This window comes from Helianthus annuus, chromosome 14 (genome assembly GCF_002127325.2).
Source record: "Helianthus annuus cultivar XRQ/B chromosome 14, HanXRQr2.0-SUNRISE, whole genome shotgun sequence".
In the NCBI taxonomy this organism is placed as follows: Eukaryota; Viridiplantae; Streptophyta; class Magnoliopsida; order Asterales; family Asteraceae; genus Helianthus; species Helianthus annuus.
Window position 1 is genome coordinate 139,060,856 of NC_035446.2, and position 14,661 is coordinate 139,075,516.

Below are 14,661 nucleotides of genomic sequence, written 5' to 3' on the forward strand. Positions count from 1 at the left end.
CCCCAGTCCAGTGTGCCTTCTAGTTGAGTTGATCGTCTAGGAGGGATTCTGGACTTATGAGAGTTGTGGTTTCTATGCATCGCGTTGGAGTTGGTGAATATAAAGTGAGCCAAGTGGACGCATGCCGCATGGGTTTTGGCCCTTTGAAAAAGGTGAGCCAAATGGACGCATGCCGCATGGGGTTTTGGCCCTTTGAAAAAGTGAGCCACATGGACGCATGCCGCATGGGTTTTGGCCCTTTGAAAAAAGTGAGCCAAATGGACGCATGCCGCATGGGTTTTGGCCCTTTGAAAAAAGTGAGCCAAATGGACGCATGCCGCATGGGTTTTGGCTCTTTGAAAAAAGTGAGCCAAATGGACGCATGCCGCATGGGTTTTGGCCCTTTGAAAAAAGTGAGCCAAATGGACGCATGCCGCATGGGTTTTGGCCCTTTGAAAAAAGTGAGCCAAATGGACGCATGCCGCATGGGTTTTGGCCCTTTGAAATAAGTGAGGCAAATGGACGCATGCCGCATGGGTTTTGGCCCTTTGAAAAAAGTGAGCCAAATGGACGCATGCCGCATGGGTTTTGGCCCTTTGAAAAAAGTGAGCCAAATGGACGCATGCCGCATTGGTTTTGGCCCTTTGAAAAAAGTGAGCCAAATGGACGCATGCCGCATGGGTTTTGGCCCTTTGAAAAAAGTGAGCCAAATGGACGCATGCCGCATGGGTTTTGGCCCTTTGAAAAAAGTGAGCCAAATGGACGCATGCCGCATGGGTTTTGGCCCTTTGAAATAAGTGAGCCAAATGGACGCATGCCGCATGGGTTTTGGCCCTTTGAAAAAGGTGAGCCAAATGGACGCATGCCGCATGGGTTTTGGCCCTTTGAAAAAAGTGAGCCAAATGGACGCATGCCGCATGGGTTTTGGCTCTCTTGTGCTTTCTTCTGTTGGAAGTTTGGTGGTTATGGGGAAGCGTTTGGTGTGACCGTCTGACGTCCCTGTCTTTTCGGAGGCGAACAGTTGCTTTTGCAGTGACTTTCTGTCACATCAGCAGACCCTGTTGCCCATGCTTCCCGAAAAACGAGCCGACGTCTTCTCTCTCCTGTGACGTGTCAGTCATCTATTGGGCGCTTTTTCTGTTTCCTGACGGTCCACTACCCATCGCATTAAATGCGATGGGTATAAATATGGGGCGGTTATCTCTTTCTTCCTTCACTTTCAAATTCTAAGTGCAATTTCTCTCTACCTTCTTCCCCTTTGTTCTATCTTTCACCTTTTCAAGTCGTCTTCTTCTTGATTTTTATCATGGCTGATAAGAATCCTACTCAAAAGAAAAGGAAAAATAGGAGTAGAGCGCCTCCTGGTCCTGACCAGGCTGTGATTAACTGGAAGGAGGATGAATTCCAGATGCTTGTGAGGGGACATAATTTTCGTCCTGAGTGGGGGGCTCGTTATCCTCCCTCTGGATCCACAGCATTGGACGCCCCTCGGGGTTTTATCACGCTGTATGCTGCTTATTTCCGGGAAGGCAATTTTAGGTTGCCGATTACGAAGTTCACTGCTGATGTTTTGAGGGGTTATGGGCTTCACATTTCTCAGATAAATGCGATTGGGCTCCCTCGGATTACTCATTTCGAGTTTGTCTGCAGGTCGTACCGTGTTGAGCCTACGTTTGAGATGTTCAACACTATCTATAGTGTTTCGTATTCCAGTGGGTTCTACTCTTTCCAGGCTAGGATGGGAGTTGCTCAGGTGTGTTCGGTGCCGATAAAGGGCATTCATGATTGGAAACAAAGGTTTTTTTACATTCGTCGTGGTGTGATTCCGACGGGTATGTCGTATAGGCAGGTGGGACAAGGGGTCCCCAGGGTGGATGTTCCTCCCAACTATGGTGATCAAGACTGGTTTAAGAAGATAACTGCGAAGCCGACGGCTATTTCTCAACTGGATGAGATGGCTTTGGTTGGTGCAGGGATGAGTTTGTTGTGGGTTCCCAAACATCCGCTGGGTCAGCCTGCGTATAGCCATAAGGGCAAATGTATTGTTCTTTCATGTCTTATCACTTGATTATTTCCCTTTATGCTTGTTATGTGTCCTTATTTTTGTTTCCACTTTGCAGTTGGTTATAGTTTGTTGAATGCCTTGGACCCGAAATCAGCGGGTGCCATGGTTGAAGCTATCCAGGCTGATGGGAATCCAACGTGGTTGGAGCAAATACATGACCGTTTTCTGCATCCTACCGATGCTAGTTTGAGTGGATACGCCAATGAAGTTCTTGGTGAGGATGATGAGGACGACTTGGTCGACTCTGGTCGAGAGGAAGTCGTTATCCTTTCTAGTGGAAGTTCTGACCGGGATGTTGAAGGTCTAATATCTCATTCCGCGCGTGCAGGTACCGCGCCTGGTGGTGTTGCTGAGCCGGTACATGGGTTTGCTGAGGATGATGACGATGCGGAGGCATCTGTTGATCCGTCTGTCCAGTTGGAGACGAGGAAGAGGGCAAGGACGGAAAAATCTGTAAGAAGGGAGGAGAAAAAGGAGGGCGGAGCTGCTGGATCTTCTCGTAAGCAACCTTCTACTCTTCCTTATCTAGATTATGTGGTAGTGTCTGATACGTTGTCTGGCTTAGGCCCTGGGGAGGTGCGTCAAGGGTCAGATCCTGATGATAAAGCCACTTTAACTGAGCATATGAAGAAGAAGGCTCTTGATGATCATAAGCGTCATCTTGATGAACAAGCTGCTGCCCTTCTTGCGGCCAAGAGGGCCAAGCTTTAAAAGGATGCCCCCCCAGCCCCTTCTGAATCTGAGGTTGATTTGGGTGTGTTTAGTGGGGGTCGAGGGAATTTGTTGGAGGAGATATTTGATGCCTCTGCTTCCCGCCCTGGTAACTTAGTTTCCGTGTATGTTTCTGTCATCTTTCCTTTGGTCTTTTTTACTAATTGTAGTTTTATGGCAGCAACCAAGACTGGCAAGAAACCACGGCCGGTGGATATTTCTCAGATTACTCCACCTACTTCTCCTCCGTCGAGGACTGTTGGCTTGACTCCCCCTCAAGATGATGCTGATGCCTCTGTTAAGGGCGGTGAAGGGTTTTTTGAGGGTATGTTTGAGGGGGGTAACGCTGCTGGAGGTGATGTTGGTGGTGATGCTGGTGGTAGCCGCGGTGCCGGAGGTGATATTGCTGGAGCCGACAAGGGTAAAGGTATTGAAGTGGAGATGGAGTCTAGTGAGACTACTCCGCAACAAACCGTTTACACAAAGCGTCCGCCTGGTGGGGGTGGAGCTACTTCTGGTGCCGTGCGGGACTCGTACTTTGAACGTGTTCCTGATGATTCGTGGGGTAATCCGGCTTGTGATGATATGCCTCATGTTCCTCGTTGGAGCCTTACTCAGGGTTCCCGCATGAATGATTTACAGAATTGTCAGGAGTTCTTCTCTTTATCCCTTCCTCCTGCCGAGAGGATGTTTCAGAAAAACCGCAGCCGCTTTGCCCTTATAGATGATCATGTTACGGCTGGGGTTAACTTCTTTGCCACTTCTCAGGAGATTCTTCGCGAATGGCGATCTATGGGAGAAGAAACTATGGCGTTTGAGGAGGCCAAGAAGGCATTTGCTGAAGAGAAGGAAAAATTTAACGCAGAGCAGAAGGGTCTGCAATGGCGGGTTACTGAGGCTGAGCGGAAACTCGAAGTGCAAAAACAGTTGAATGAGCAAAAACAAAAGGATTGGGAATCCGCATGTGCTCGTACGAATACGGAGATGCAGTCGCAGCGTGATGCTATTGTGCGGCTGTCTGGTGAGAAGACGGCTCTTGCGGAAGAGGCTCATCAAGCTCGTCTTGCTGCGGAGAAGAAGGAGAAGGAGTATGTTGCGCGGATAGATAAGCTGGAGCTTCTTGTGCAAGAGAAGGCTTCGGAATGTGAGGCTGCTCAGCGTCTCCTTGATGAGAAGACGGCTGAGTGCCGTGCGTCTGAGCTCCTTGCTGAGGAAGCTTCAGCTGATAGTAGGTGGCTGCTATCCCGCGGTGTTCCATTGGTAATGTTCTTTGCCTGTTCTATTTCTGTCTTCCTTTATTTCTACTTTTGTGTAGTTATTTCTGCTATCTTATTCGACCTTGTTTTTCATGCAGCTTGCTGATCGTATCTTGAATTCTCCTGAGCTTGCCCGCTATATGTTTGAGTTGGGTGGGGCAGGCTATAATAGTGGCCGCAAGAATGGGTATGCTGAAGGCAGGTGTGCCGCTGTAAACAATGAGAAGGATTACCACTTTGAGTTGTTTAAAGAGGATTGCGAGGGTGCTTATGCTGCTAAGCGTCGAGAATTTTCGATGCTTGATTTTGCTGTCGTTCGAGCCGCTGGTAAGTTGGCTAATAAGGCGAATGGGGTGGCTTTGTTGAAAAAGGCCTTAGGAGAAGAAGGTGGAGGTGCTGCTGGAGGTGCTGGCTCCAGCCGTACTTGATAGGTTGCTTCCGGCCTGCGTGCCGTGTATGGCCCTGGATGGGTTTGTAATGATTGTTTTTTGACACAATTTGCAATTTCTTGCCTGTGATGTCATGTATTTGACAGATGTTGTGTTACTTTGATTATGTTTATGCAAATTTTGAAATCGTCATAATATGTGCATGTTTTGATTACTTTGATTAGGTGTCACGAATGAATGATGGCACTGACAGGTGATGTTGTGTTACTACAACGTTTTTATTCTGTCGTTTAAGTATGCGCGCTTGTATGTGACATACGAAGTGATCGAGTTGCAGGTTATTGTGTGAGCTCAGCTGGGATCACAGCCTTGGGAGCATTACAATGTTTAGTTGCCTTGCTATCGATATTTTCGTGTTTATGTGGGCACGAAGTTATGTTTTTTGGCGTTTTTGTAGGCTTTGGTTGTGTTTTCGACCCGGCTGTGCACTTGGTTGTGACGAGCCTTGGAGGTCTACAACGTTTCCTATGGTCGAGCCATTGATGTTTTCGTGTACGCCCAAAGTGATAAATGCAGTTGTGACAAAAAATTTGCATGAAGTAAATATAGCCAAACACTTCTTGTATTACATAAATGTGTCGGCGATTCGCCCTATACGATTACATGTTTATATGTAGCATTTTCGTAACTGTTGGGCATTCCAGGTTCGTGGAACCTCTTTGTCATTCATGGTGCGTAGCTTGTATGCTCCCTTGCCGAGGACCTCATCGATGATGTACGGGCCTTCCCATTTGGGAGCCAGTTTTCCCGGTTTTTCTGCGTTGGACGCTTCGTTGTCCCTTAAGACATAATCGCCTGGGTTGAAAGTGCAGATCCGGACTCGGGAGTTGTAATATTTTTCAAGCTTTGTCTTGTATTTGGCTTCGTTGATTGCTGCCATCTCTCTCCGTTCTTCTAGGAGGTCCAGGTCGATCCTTCTTTCTTCTTCGTTATTGATCAGATTCATGGAGAGCATTCTCGGGGATGGAAGCCCGATTTCTGCTGGGATCACAGCCTCGGACCCATAGACCAAGCTGAACGGTGTTTCTCCATTGCTTGTCTTGGGCATTGTTCTATGGGCCCATAATATGCTTGGTAGCTCGTCGACCCATCCTCGTCTTTTTTCACCGAGTCTTGCTTTGATGCCATCAACGATGCTCTTATTGACTGCTTCAACTTGACCATTCCCTTGCGGATGTGCGACCGACGAGAAGGTGTGTTCAATGTTTAGTTCCTTGAACCATCGTTCGAGATCATCTGCTGCAAAATTTGTACCATTGTCGGTGATGATTCGGAGTGGCAGGCCGAAACGGCATATGATTTGTTCCCAGATAAATCGTTTAACGACTGCCGATGTGGTTGACGCAAGTGCTTTTGCTTCTACCCACTTGGTGAAGTAATCGACCGCGACGATGATGAACTTGACTGCCCCCGGAGCTTCTGGGAAGGGGCCCACCATGTCTATGCCCCATTGTTGGAAGGGCCATGCAGTTGTTACTGGCACCAACTCGTTTTTTGGACGCATGGTTTTTGGTGCATGCCTTTGGCATCCGCTGCATTTCCTTAATTCCTTCACGGCGTCGAGGTGCATTCCGGGCCAGTAGTAACCGGCGTTCATTACTTTAGCCACTACCATGCGCGGCCCGGCGTGGATGCCGCAGATGCCCTCATGTACTTCCCGGATCAGATAATTTGCGTCGTCGGCGTCAACACATCTCAGCAGAGGGCCTAGATATGACTTTCGGTACAATATCCCGTCCGCCATTTGATAATGTTCTGATTTATACTGGATTTTCCGCGCCTCGGCTTTATTTTCTGGGAGTATCCCGGACTGTAAGTACATGATGATGGGTGTCATCCATGACGTGGTTCCCGTTTGTATGACGCTGACTTCTCGGAGTGGAACAGACGGGTTGCTTAAAACTTCTATGCGTACGTATTTGGCTAGGTGCTGAAAACTTGTTGACGCAAGCTTGCTTAAGGCGTCTGCCGGCTTGTTTTCGCTGCGGTTTATGTGGTGCACCTTGTACGAATAGAAAGTTTGCAGCAACGTCTTTGCTTGGTTGAGATAGAGTGCCATTATGTCGCCCTTGGCTTCGTATTGACCGTTGATTTGGCCTGCCACTAGCATGGAGTCCACATGTGCCTCAATATGTCGGACTCCCATTTTGATTGCTAAGCGCAAGCCGGCCAGAAAGGCTTCATACTCTGCCTCGTTATTTGTGCTCTTGAAGTCTAGACGTATGGCGTAAGTGAACTCGTTTTTGTCAGGGCTCACTAGCCGTAGCCCCGCGCCTGCCCCATCTTCGTTGGACGCGCCGTCAGTATACAGCATCCATGGTTCTTCGGTTTGTTTTTTCTCCGCTTTCTCCATCGCCTTACACTCTCTGTCTTTGTCATCGGGGACTTCCGTCATGAAGTCTGCCAAAACTTGGCCTTTTATCGACGGTCGTGGTCTGAAGACTACGTTGTGTCCCCCTAGCTCTATCGCCCATTTGGCCAACCTTCCTGATATTTCCGGCCTTGCTAGGATATTCCCAATATTGTAATTTGTTAACACGTGGATGACGTGATTGGCGAAATATCGGCGTAGCCTTCTTGACGCGTGAATCAGTGCAAGGACAAGCTTTTCCATGATTGCGTATCTTGTTTCTCGGTCGGTTAAGGTTCTGGACACATAATACACAGGTGTTTGGACACCTTGTCGATCAACCAGCAGTACGGCACCGACGGCCTTGTCGGAAGCTGAGAGGTACAAAACCAAAGGTTCTCCTTTGTTTGGTGCGGTTAGAGTTGGCAGCTTGATGAGACAGTCTTTCATCTCGCGGAACGCATTTTCTGCTTCCGGAGTCCATTGGAATTGGGTTTTCTTCATGCAGTTTCGCAAGGTCTTGATGAATGGGAAGGATTTTGCCGCGTGGTTTGCTAGGAATCGATTGAGGGCTGCCAATCGTCCTGCGAGCTTTTGCATATCTTTGATGCTTGCTGGTGAAGGCATCCTCTCAATGGCCTGGACCTTTTCTGGGTTCACCTTAAAACCATCTTTGGTGACTATGAAGCCCAGAAACTTTCCTTCCTCCATTCCAAATGAGCACTTTGCTGGATTCAGTTTGATGCTCACGCTGCGCAGCGTGTTGAAGGTTTTTTGAATGTTTACCAGCATCGCGCTCTCCTCCCTGCTCATGATTACCAGATCGTCCATGTATACCTCGATGTATTTACCGATGGCGTCGCTAAATGTTTCGTTCATCAACCGTTGATACGTAGCACCTGCATTCTTTAAGCCGAACGGCATCTTGGTGTAGCAGTATAGCCCCGTTGGCGTGCGGAATGCGGTTTTATCCTCGTCTTGAACAGCCATCTGGACCTGGTGGTATCCCTTGTAGCAATCCAGGAAACATTTCCACCGAAACGTTGCCAAAGAATCTATTTTCTCGTCTATGTCTGGCAACGCATAGCAGTCACGGGGGCATGCTTTGTTCAGATCCTTGTAGTCGACGCACATTCGCCAACTACCATTTGGTTTCTTTACCATAACTGGGCTTGCCACCCACGTTTGGTACCGGACTTCCCTGATGATTCCTGCGTTTAGCAGTTCTAACACTTGTTCTTTCATTGCATCATGTTTGATGTCCCCCAGGTGTCGTTTGGCATGCACTACTGGCTTCGCATCCTCTGAAACGTTTAGCCGGTGTTCCGCTATATGCCGTGGAACACCAACCATATCGGCCGGTGTCCAGGCGAACACGTCCATGTTGTCATGCAGTAATTTCTTTAGCGCCGCACGCGTTAGGTCAGACATTGCGGGTCCCAGAGTGACCGTTTGTTCTGGGTATGCGCTATTCAATACCCATTTTTCTGCCTCTCTGCGCGGTGCGGGCTTGCTTGCTTTTGCCGGCCTGATTTCGTCTGTTGCTAGCACTTCCTTGCTTGCGTATATCAACGCAACGCCTGTTTCGGTTGGAAAGCCTATGGCAGAATGTGGTGCGGAACATATCATACTGAAATCTCCTTGGGATTCTCGTCCTAAGAGGATGTCATGTCGTGAATGTGCCGGTAGCACCATGAATGTGACTTCTTCTGTTCTTGAATTTCTCCCATCAGAAAGTAATACTGGGAAAGATATTTGTCCTAGGGGAAAGACGGCCTCGTTGCAGAATCCAGTTAATGGGTAGTCAACTGGTTCTAGACGCGCCTTATCCTCTTGGTCGAATTGATTGAAGCACTGTTCATATATGATGTCTGCGGTGCTTCCGGGATCAATAAAGATGTAATCTGTTTGGTAGTGGCCGATTACCCCTGGAATGACTATTGGCCGCTTTTCTCTTGAACCCCCCCTGACAATTGGGAACACTACTTGCTTCTCGCGCCATGAATCATCCTGCGCGCATTTGTTATAGTTTTTTCTTGGTCGCCGTGGTCCTCCTTGCACCATATGAGTTTCTAGCTTTCTGAGCTTCTTGTTGTCTGGACCTTCATCTCTTCGTTGTATCTGGCGGTAATCGCGCTTTCCTCCTTTGACTAAGTGACCGAGCTTTCCGTCTCTTAGAGCTCTTTCAATTTCTTGCTTTAAGCTAAAGCAATCGTCGGTCAAGTGGCCCGTATCTTTGTGGAATTCACAGAAGAGATTTGGGTCCTGACCCCTTTTGTTGCGCATCTGCAAGGGTGGTTTGAATTGATGGTTCTCTGTAGCTAAGACTTCAGAAGGTGTTTTGGTTAGTGGAGTCCACTGCTTTTCTCTGTTTTCGCGCTTTACTTCTTTTCGATGGGCTATCTGATTGATCGTATGGCGTGCGTCGTCCCGCGGGGGGTTTCTTTCTCTGTTCCCAGAAGCCCTCCAGGGTTGATTTCTACCCCTTTTGTTGTTTCGATCGTGATGGTTGTGTGCGCGCTGACGGTGATCGTCACCGGTCAGTTGTCTATCTGTCTGCGCGATGGTCTTGGCCGCTTCAATGAAGGTTTCCCAGTCTTTGGGTCCTCCGTCGCGCCCTTTGATTCTTTTAACCAGATCGTCGCATTTGACTGCTCGCATGAAGTGTGCGCGCATCATCTTTTCCGGTATGTCTCCGATTTCCAAACATTCTTTGTTGTACCTCGTAATAAAATCCTCTACGCTTTCGTAGTCTTTTCTGTATATGTTCAAACAATCACCTGGGTCTCTGGCGTGTCTTCGCTGTTAAGAAAAGTGTGCTAAGAATTTTTCTCGAAAGTCGACCCATGATTTGATTTTTCCAGCTGGTAAATTGTCGAACCAGATGCGTGCCGCACCAACGAAAGTTTGAGCGAACAAGTGACACCATGTTGGTAGGTTCCAACCACCTGTTGCTCCTGCGCCTTTGAACACCTGGAGGTGATCGTCTGGGTCCGTCAGCCCGTTGTATTTACCTACGTTGTGGGGTAACTTTGTTTTATCGATGGCTGCGCACGCGATTTCTGGAATGAATTTTGAATTTTCTGCCATGTCCTCAGGACGATAGCTCAAAGTGTAATCGTGCTCTGCTTTGGGGTTGTACCCCGCGCGCTTGGTTGGTTTGTATGCCTCGTGTTCTGGAGGAAGTCTGCTGAACACTGTGGATTCTGCCTTGTACGTTGGGTCGTCTTCCTCCTCTTCCCATTCTGTGTTCATGTTACGTGCGCCCAAACGGGTCTGGATTGGTTTCCGGTGCAGGGTGGAGTTTTGCACGAAATTACTCTCTGTTTCAGCATAAGTGTCGCGCATGTCTTGTACACTGGGTCTTCTTATATTCTGCACTGGCCCTCTTTCTGGACGTAAGTTCCATGCGTTGGTCTGCTGAGCCGTGTGTGTGCTCAGAGACCTTGGCTGCGGAGTTGCAAATGTTGTTTGGTTGGCCTGTGCTTGGAGCAGAGCTTGCTGTGCGCTAAGTTGCGTGTAAACTAAGTTTATGGACGCCATTTGTTCGGCGTACCAGGAGGCTAGAGTTTTTCCTTCTGGTAGCCCTAAGAGTGCAGAGTAATTGAGCTGTGTTGGTTCCGATGGAGCAGAAGGGCCTGCTCCATGGCTTAAACTTGGCATCGGGGGAGGCACGTGGTGCAAGGTCCCCGTCGGAGTTTGGAACGTAGCTCCATTTGTGTTTTGTGTAACGGTTCTTGTTGGTGTTTGGAAAATGGGTCCAGTTGTGGTTTGGCTAGCAGCCCTGGACGCACTTCCAAAAATGGATGGAAACTCGTTGTTCAGCTGACCTTCTTGGATGGTCTCGTTCCTTTGACCTCGTTGGACGTGTGCCGTGTCCGAAACGAGTTCAAAAGAAGAGATTTCTCCGTCAGCTGGGTGTGAATGATTATGGTCTGCCATTTTCACGAGTGTTTTCTAAAAGAGAAAAAGAGGTGAGAGTGGTCTTGCAAAAAAGCGGATGGCGCCAATGTTGAAACAATGGTTAACACAAAGGATAACCAAGAGGGTCGTTTCACTTATGGGGTTCAACCTCTTCTCTTGCTCGTATCAAAGGCCTGAGATCTGCAAAACAGTAAACACCGTTAGTCTCGTTAAGAGGGGGAAAAGGGGGTTTTCCCTCTTAACCAGGCTCCGGCGTGAGAATAAGTACTGCTCTGAGATGAATAAAACAGTGTGTGTATAGAGTGAGTAAAGAGAGTCAAGATCCTTAACCTGAATGATGAAGGGTCCTATTTATAGCCGGATGGTGAAGAAGGAGGAAGCAGCTGTGCCAGCTGTGGGTGTGCGCCAGCTGTCCGACCAAGGGGAATATCCTCTTGGTCTGCTCTGTCGCGAAGGGTGTAGTGGTACACGTGGCGTCCTTCTATTCGCTTACGCTGGATACCTCGTACTGGTTGCGTCAGACTTGCTCCCTGGATTGTCGCAGGCCTATGTGGCCTTCTCTCAATGGTGACACGTTTTGTCCTTTATGTTGGACGAAGCATCTTTGATGCCAACTATGGACCGCCTAGACGTCTTCTGGAAGCTTCTAGAAGGTCTTGGTGACATGGATGCCTTGTGTGCACAAAAAGTGGTGTGGTCCCTGCCATGTAGGCAGGGAATTGGGACCATACCTCTTCATGATCATATTATAAAACTTATTGTTAGTTTATTACTCTCTAAAATTGTCTAAGAGAATACCATTCTTTCGATAAGTCAATATACGAAAGGCGTACCAAAATACAATAGGTGAATTACATGCGAATTTTATTAAGTAGATATGAAAATCAAAATCTAAAATGAGTCCATGACAACTACGTGATTAACGGGTATGACAAAAAGAAAAGGCCATAATGACAACTACGTTATTATTTTATTAAAATTATACCATAAAAAAATTAAAATTTTATTCTCTTTAATTCAATAGTATAGTATGTTTATATATTCGTTTGTTATTAAATACATATGTTGTGTAATTATATCATAAATAAGTTTGTTGGGTATAGGTAAGGTTATTGTAAAAAGGGTTAAAAGTGTGAGAAAGGTGAGAAATATTATGAAGATGACATGTGTCCTAAATCTAAATTAATTCAAAAGGGTAAACAAGTAATTTTATCATTAATTCAATTAATTAAAAACTTCCTATAACCGTCACCTTAATTATAGGAACTGGCTTTTTTTAAAAGATCTCTATAAACACCATTCAGCACATATATAACACCATACAGTAAAGTATATAACACCATTCAGTAAGTATATAATACCATTCAGTAAGTATATAACACCATATAATAAGTATATAACACCACTAGGTTATCACCCGCGAACTTCGCGGGTAGGAAAATTTACTTTATATTAATCAAACTATGTCAGAAAGTTGTTTTATAATTGTTTTGAATTGAAAGTTGTAGTCATTAGGGTTGCGAACAAACTTGTTTTTTAATTGTTTTGAATTGAAAGTTGTAGTCGTTAGGGTTGCGAGTAAGGTTAGAAACTTTGGGCAAGAACCGGAGGCAGAAATTTGCCTCACTGAATGACCCACGACAAAAAAAAACTTTTATTTATTATAACAGATTATTAGAACTTTATTAATATTTTGTCCGTTCTTTATTATAACACTTAACATTTACAAAAAAATAAAAAAAAAACTATAATGAATTCTCCAAGCCTTTAACACCACCATTGTCACCAACCTTTGAAACACACAAACACAATATCTTTTGATATGCACAATCACATTGGTTGAGTACCACACATATAGGCCAAACAGGTTGAAAGTTGACTGTAGTGCAATCCAAATTTCAAATGCATAGTTTTCAAATGTATTTATTATTGTTATAATATTATTTACGTAACTATATTTGACCTATTAATTATTATTTACAAAACATACTAAAAGTGGTTTTTGAAACTTTAAAAGTTAAACATATGAGGTAAAATCTTACTTCATAATAATAGATTGTCAATTTGTAAACAAAATTATTAACTCAAAATTATAAAATAAATCTATCTATGGAGTATGCATTGGTAAACATACACGACATTCTCAAAATTACAGAGACAAATTTCAGTAGTTTGTTTGATTTGCAAAATATTTTATAAATTGATATTAACAAACGGGAAAAAATAAAGATAATATATAAATTATTAATGTTTAGTTTATTAACAAATTCGAAACCTTAAATTTTTACCTACTTTGATTTTAAAAATATAAGAAAGTACTCACGGTTATGTTATTGATGGTTTTAAATTCAATTTGTTTGTTTTTAAAAATAAATTAATTTGGAAATTCAAATTGTTTGTGTAAAAAAATATTCATGTATTGATCAGATAAAACGTTGTATCCAAATGACTTGTTTTTGTATAATAAAACATAAATGATATTAGTTTGTATTGATACAAAAATTTCCATGATCAAACATCAAACGGAATTTGATCCATTATACGAAACACCTAGTAAAATGGAAACGTATAATAAAACATAAATGATATTAGTTTGTATTGATACATGAAAAAGAGATTGTGTATTACTTAAAAATTTTGCAACGTACCTAGTTGAAGAAACCAAAGAATAGATTGAAAGTTGATATGTAATGGAGATGTATGTTGTAATTTATATAAAATGATATTATAAATGGAATGTTCTTTTATGATGAGAAATTTAATAAGATACATTTTTAAATCCTAGACTTAATAAGATACCTTTTTAGGTTTTAACAGCACCAAAATGAACAGATTTGACAACATGGGCTTCAAGATCTTGACTAAGCATGTACGAACACATGTCCTTCGCATAATCATCCCAAAGAGTTAAATCAACCTCAACATCTCTAAAAAAAGAATATAGGCAATTAATTTCAGATTAACAAAATTAGGTAATATTTATAAAATATAAAGAAAAAAAATGTAAATTGTATTACTCGAGATCTTGAAGCTTAAGATTGAGGCGTTTTCAAATTAACATGAGATTTAACACTTACCTGCATAACCCAACTTTGATCAAAACAAAACCTCATTTTCAAATAGAAAACTGTGACAATAAAAATAAGGATTTTTTTATTAGTACTCAACAAATGATCGTTAAATAATTAATTAAAAGTGTAATACCATAGAACAAAACAAATATTATATTTATTTTAATAAAAAATAAAATATCTACATCAAAATTATTTGTCATTCTATTGTAGTTTCCATTTTACTTAAAAATGATTGTCAATTAATAAAGAAACAAATTTATCTAAAATTAATTTGGATATGTTATTGCATTATAAATGGAAATATTAATTTATAAAACTTTGGAAATTACGAATAGACAAAATCGACCAAATAATTTAACATAAATAAATTATCATTGTTTTGTTAATTATTATAAATATTTATAAGTTTCCTAAAATAAATAATAAGTTAATAAAAATATAAGATATACATCTAGAAATAAGTCAACATACAAATTCAAACATCAACTTATTTGGTAATTTGACTGTTATGTTTTATCGTGTGTAAGATATACTCCCTCCGTCCCATTTTAAATGTCCAAATTTCCACTTTTGGTTGTCCCAATTTAATTGTCATTTCCAAAAATGTAAATATAATTTCCAGTTTTGCCCTTACCATTACAAACTTCCATTTTTTGTTGTCCCAATTTAATTGTCATTTCTAAGGACATTATTGTCATTTTACAACTCAAAAAATAAAATACTCAAATATTTCTTAAATTGTGTGAATGTGGGTCCAATGACATCTAAAATGGGACGGAGGGAGTATTCAATTGTTATATTTTTTAATAAAAATATATAAAACTAACATTCGTATTGAAAAAAAATTATATAT

General features: G+C 43.4%; 1 protein-coding gene across 1 annotated transcript; it reads right to left on the reverse strand.

Moving 5' to 3' along the window:
- Positions 1 to 5,666: 5,666 nt before the first annotated feature.
- Positions 5,667 to 8,163, reverse strand: LOC110907445. The gene is made up of 3 exons (XM_035983099.1): positions 7,317 to 8,163; positions 5,896 to 7,184; positions 5,667 to 5,786 (listed from the first exon to the last, which is right to left on the reverse strand). The coding sequence occupies exons 1-3, from the start codon at positions 8,161 to 8,163 to the stop codon at positions 5,667 to 5,669; spliced, it is 2,256 nt and encodes a 751-aa protein (XP_035838992.1).
- Positions 8,164 to 14,661: the final 6,498 nt, after the last annotated feature.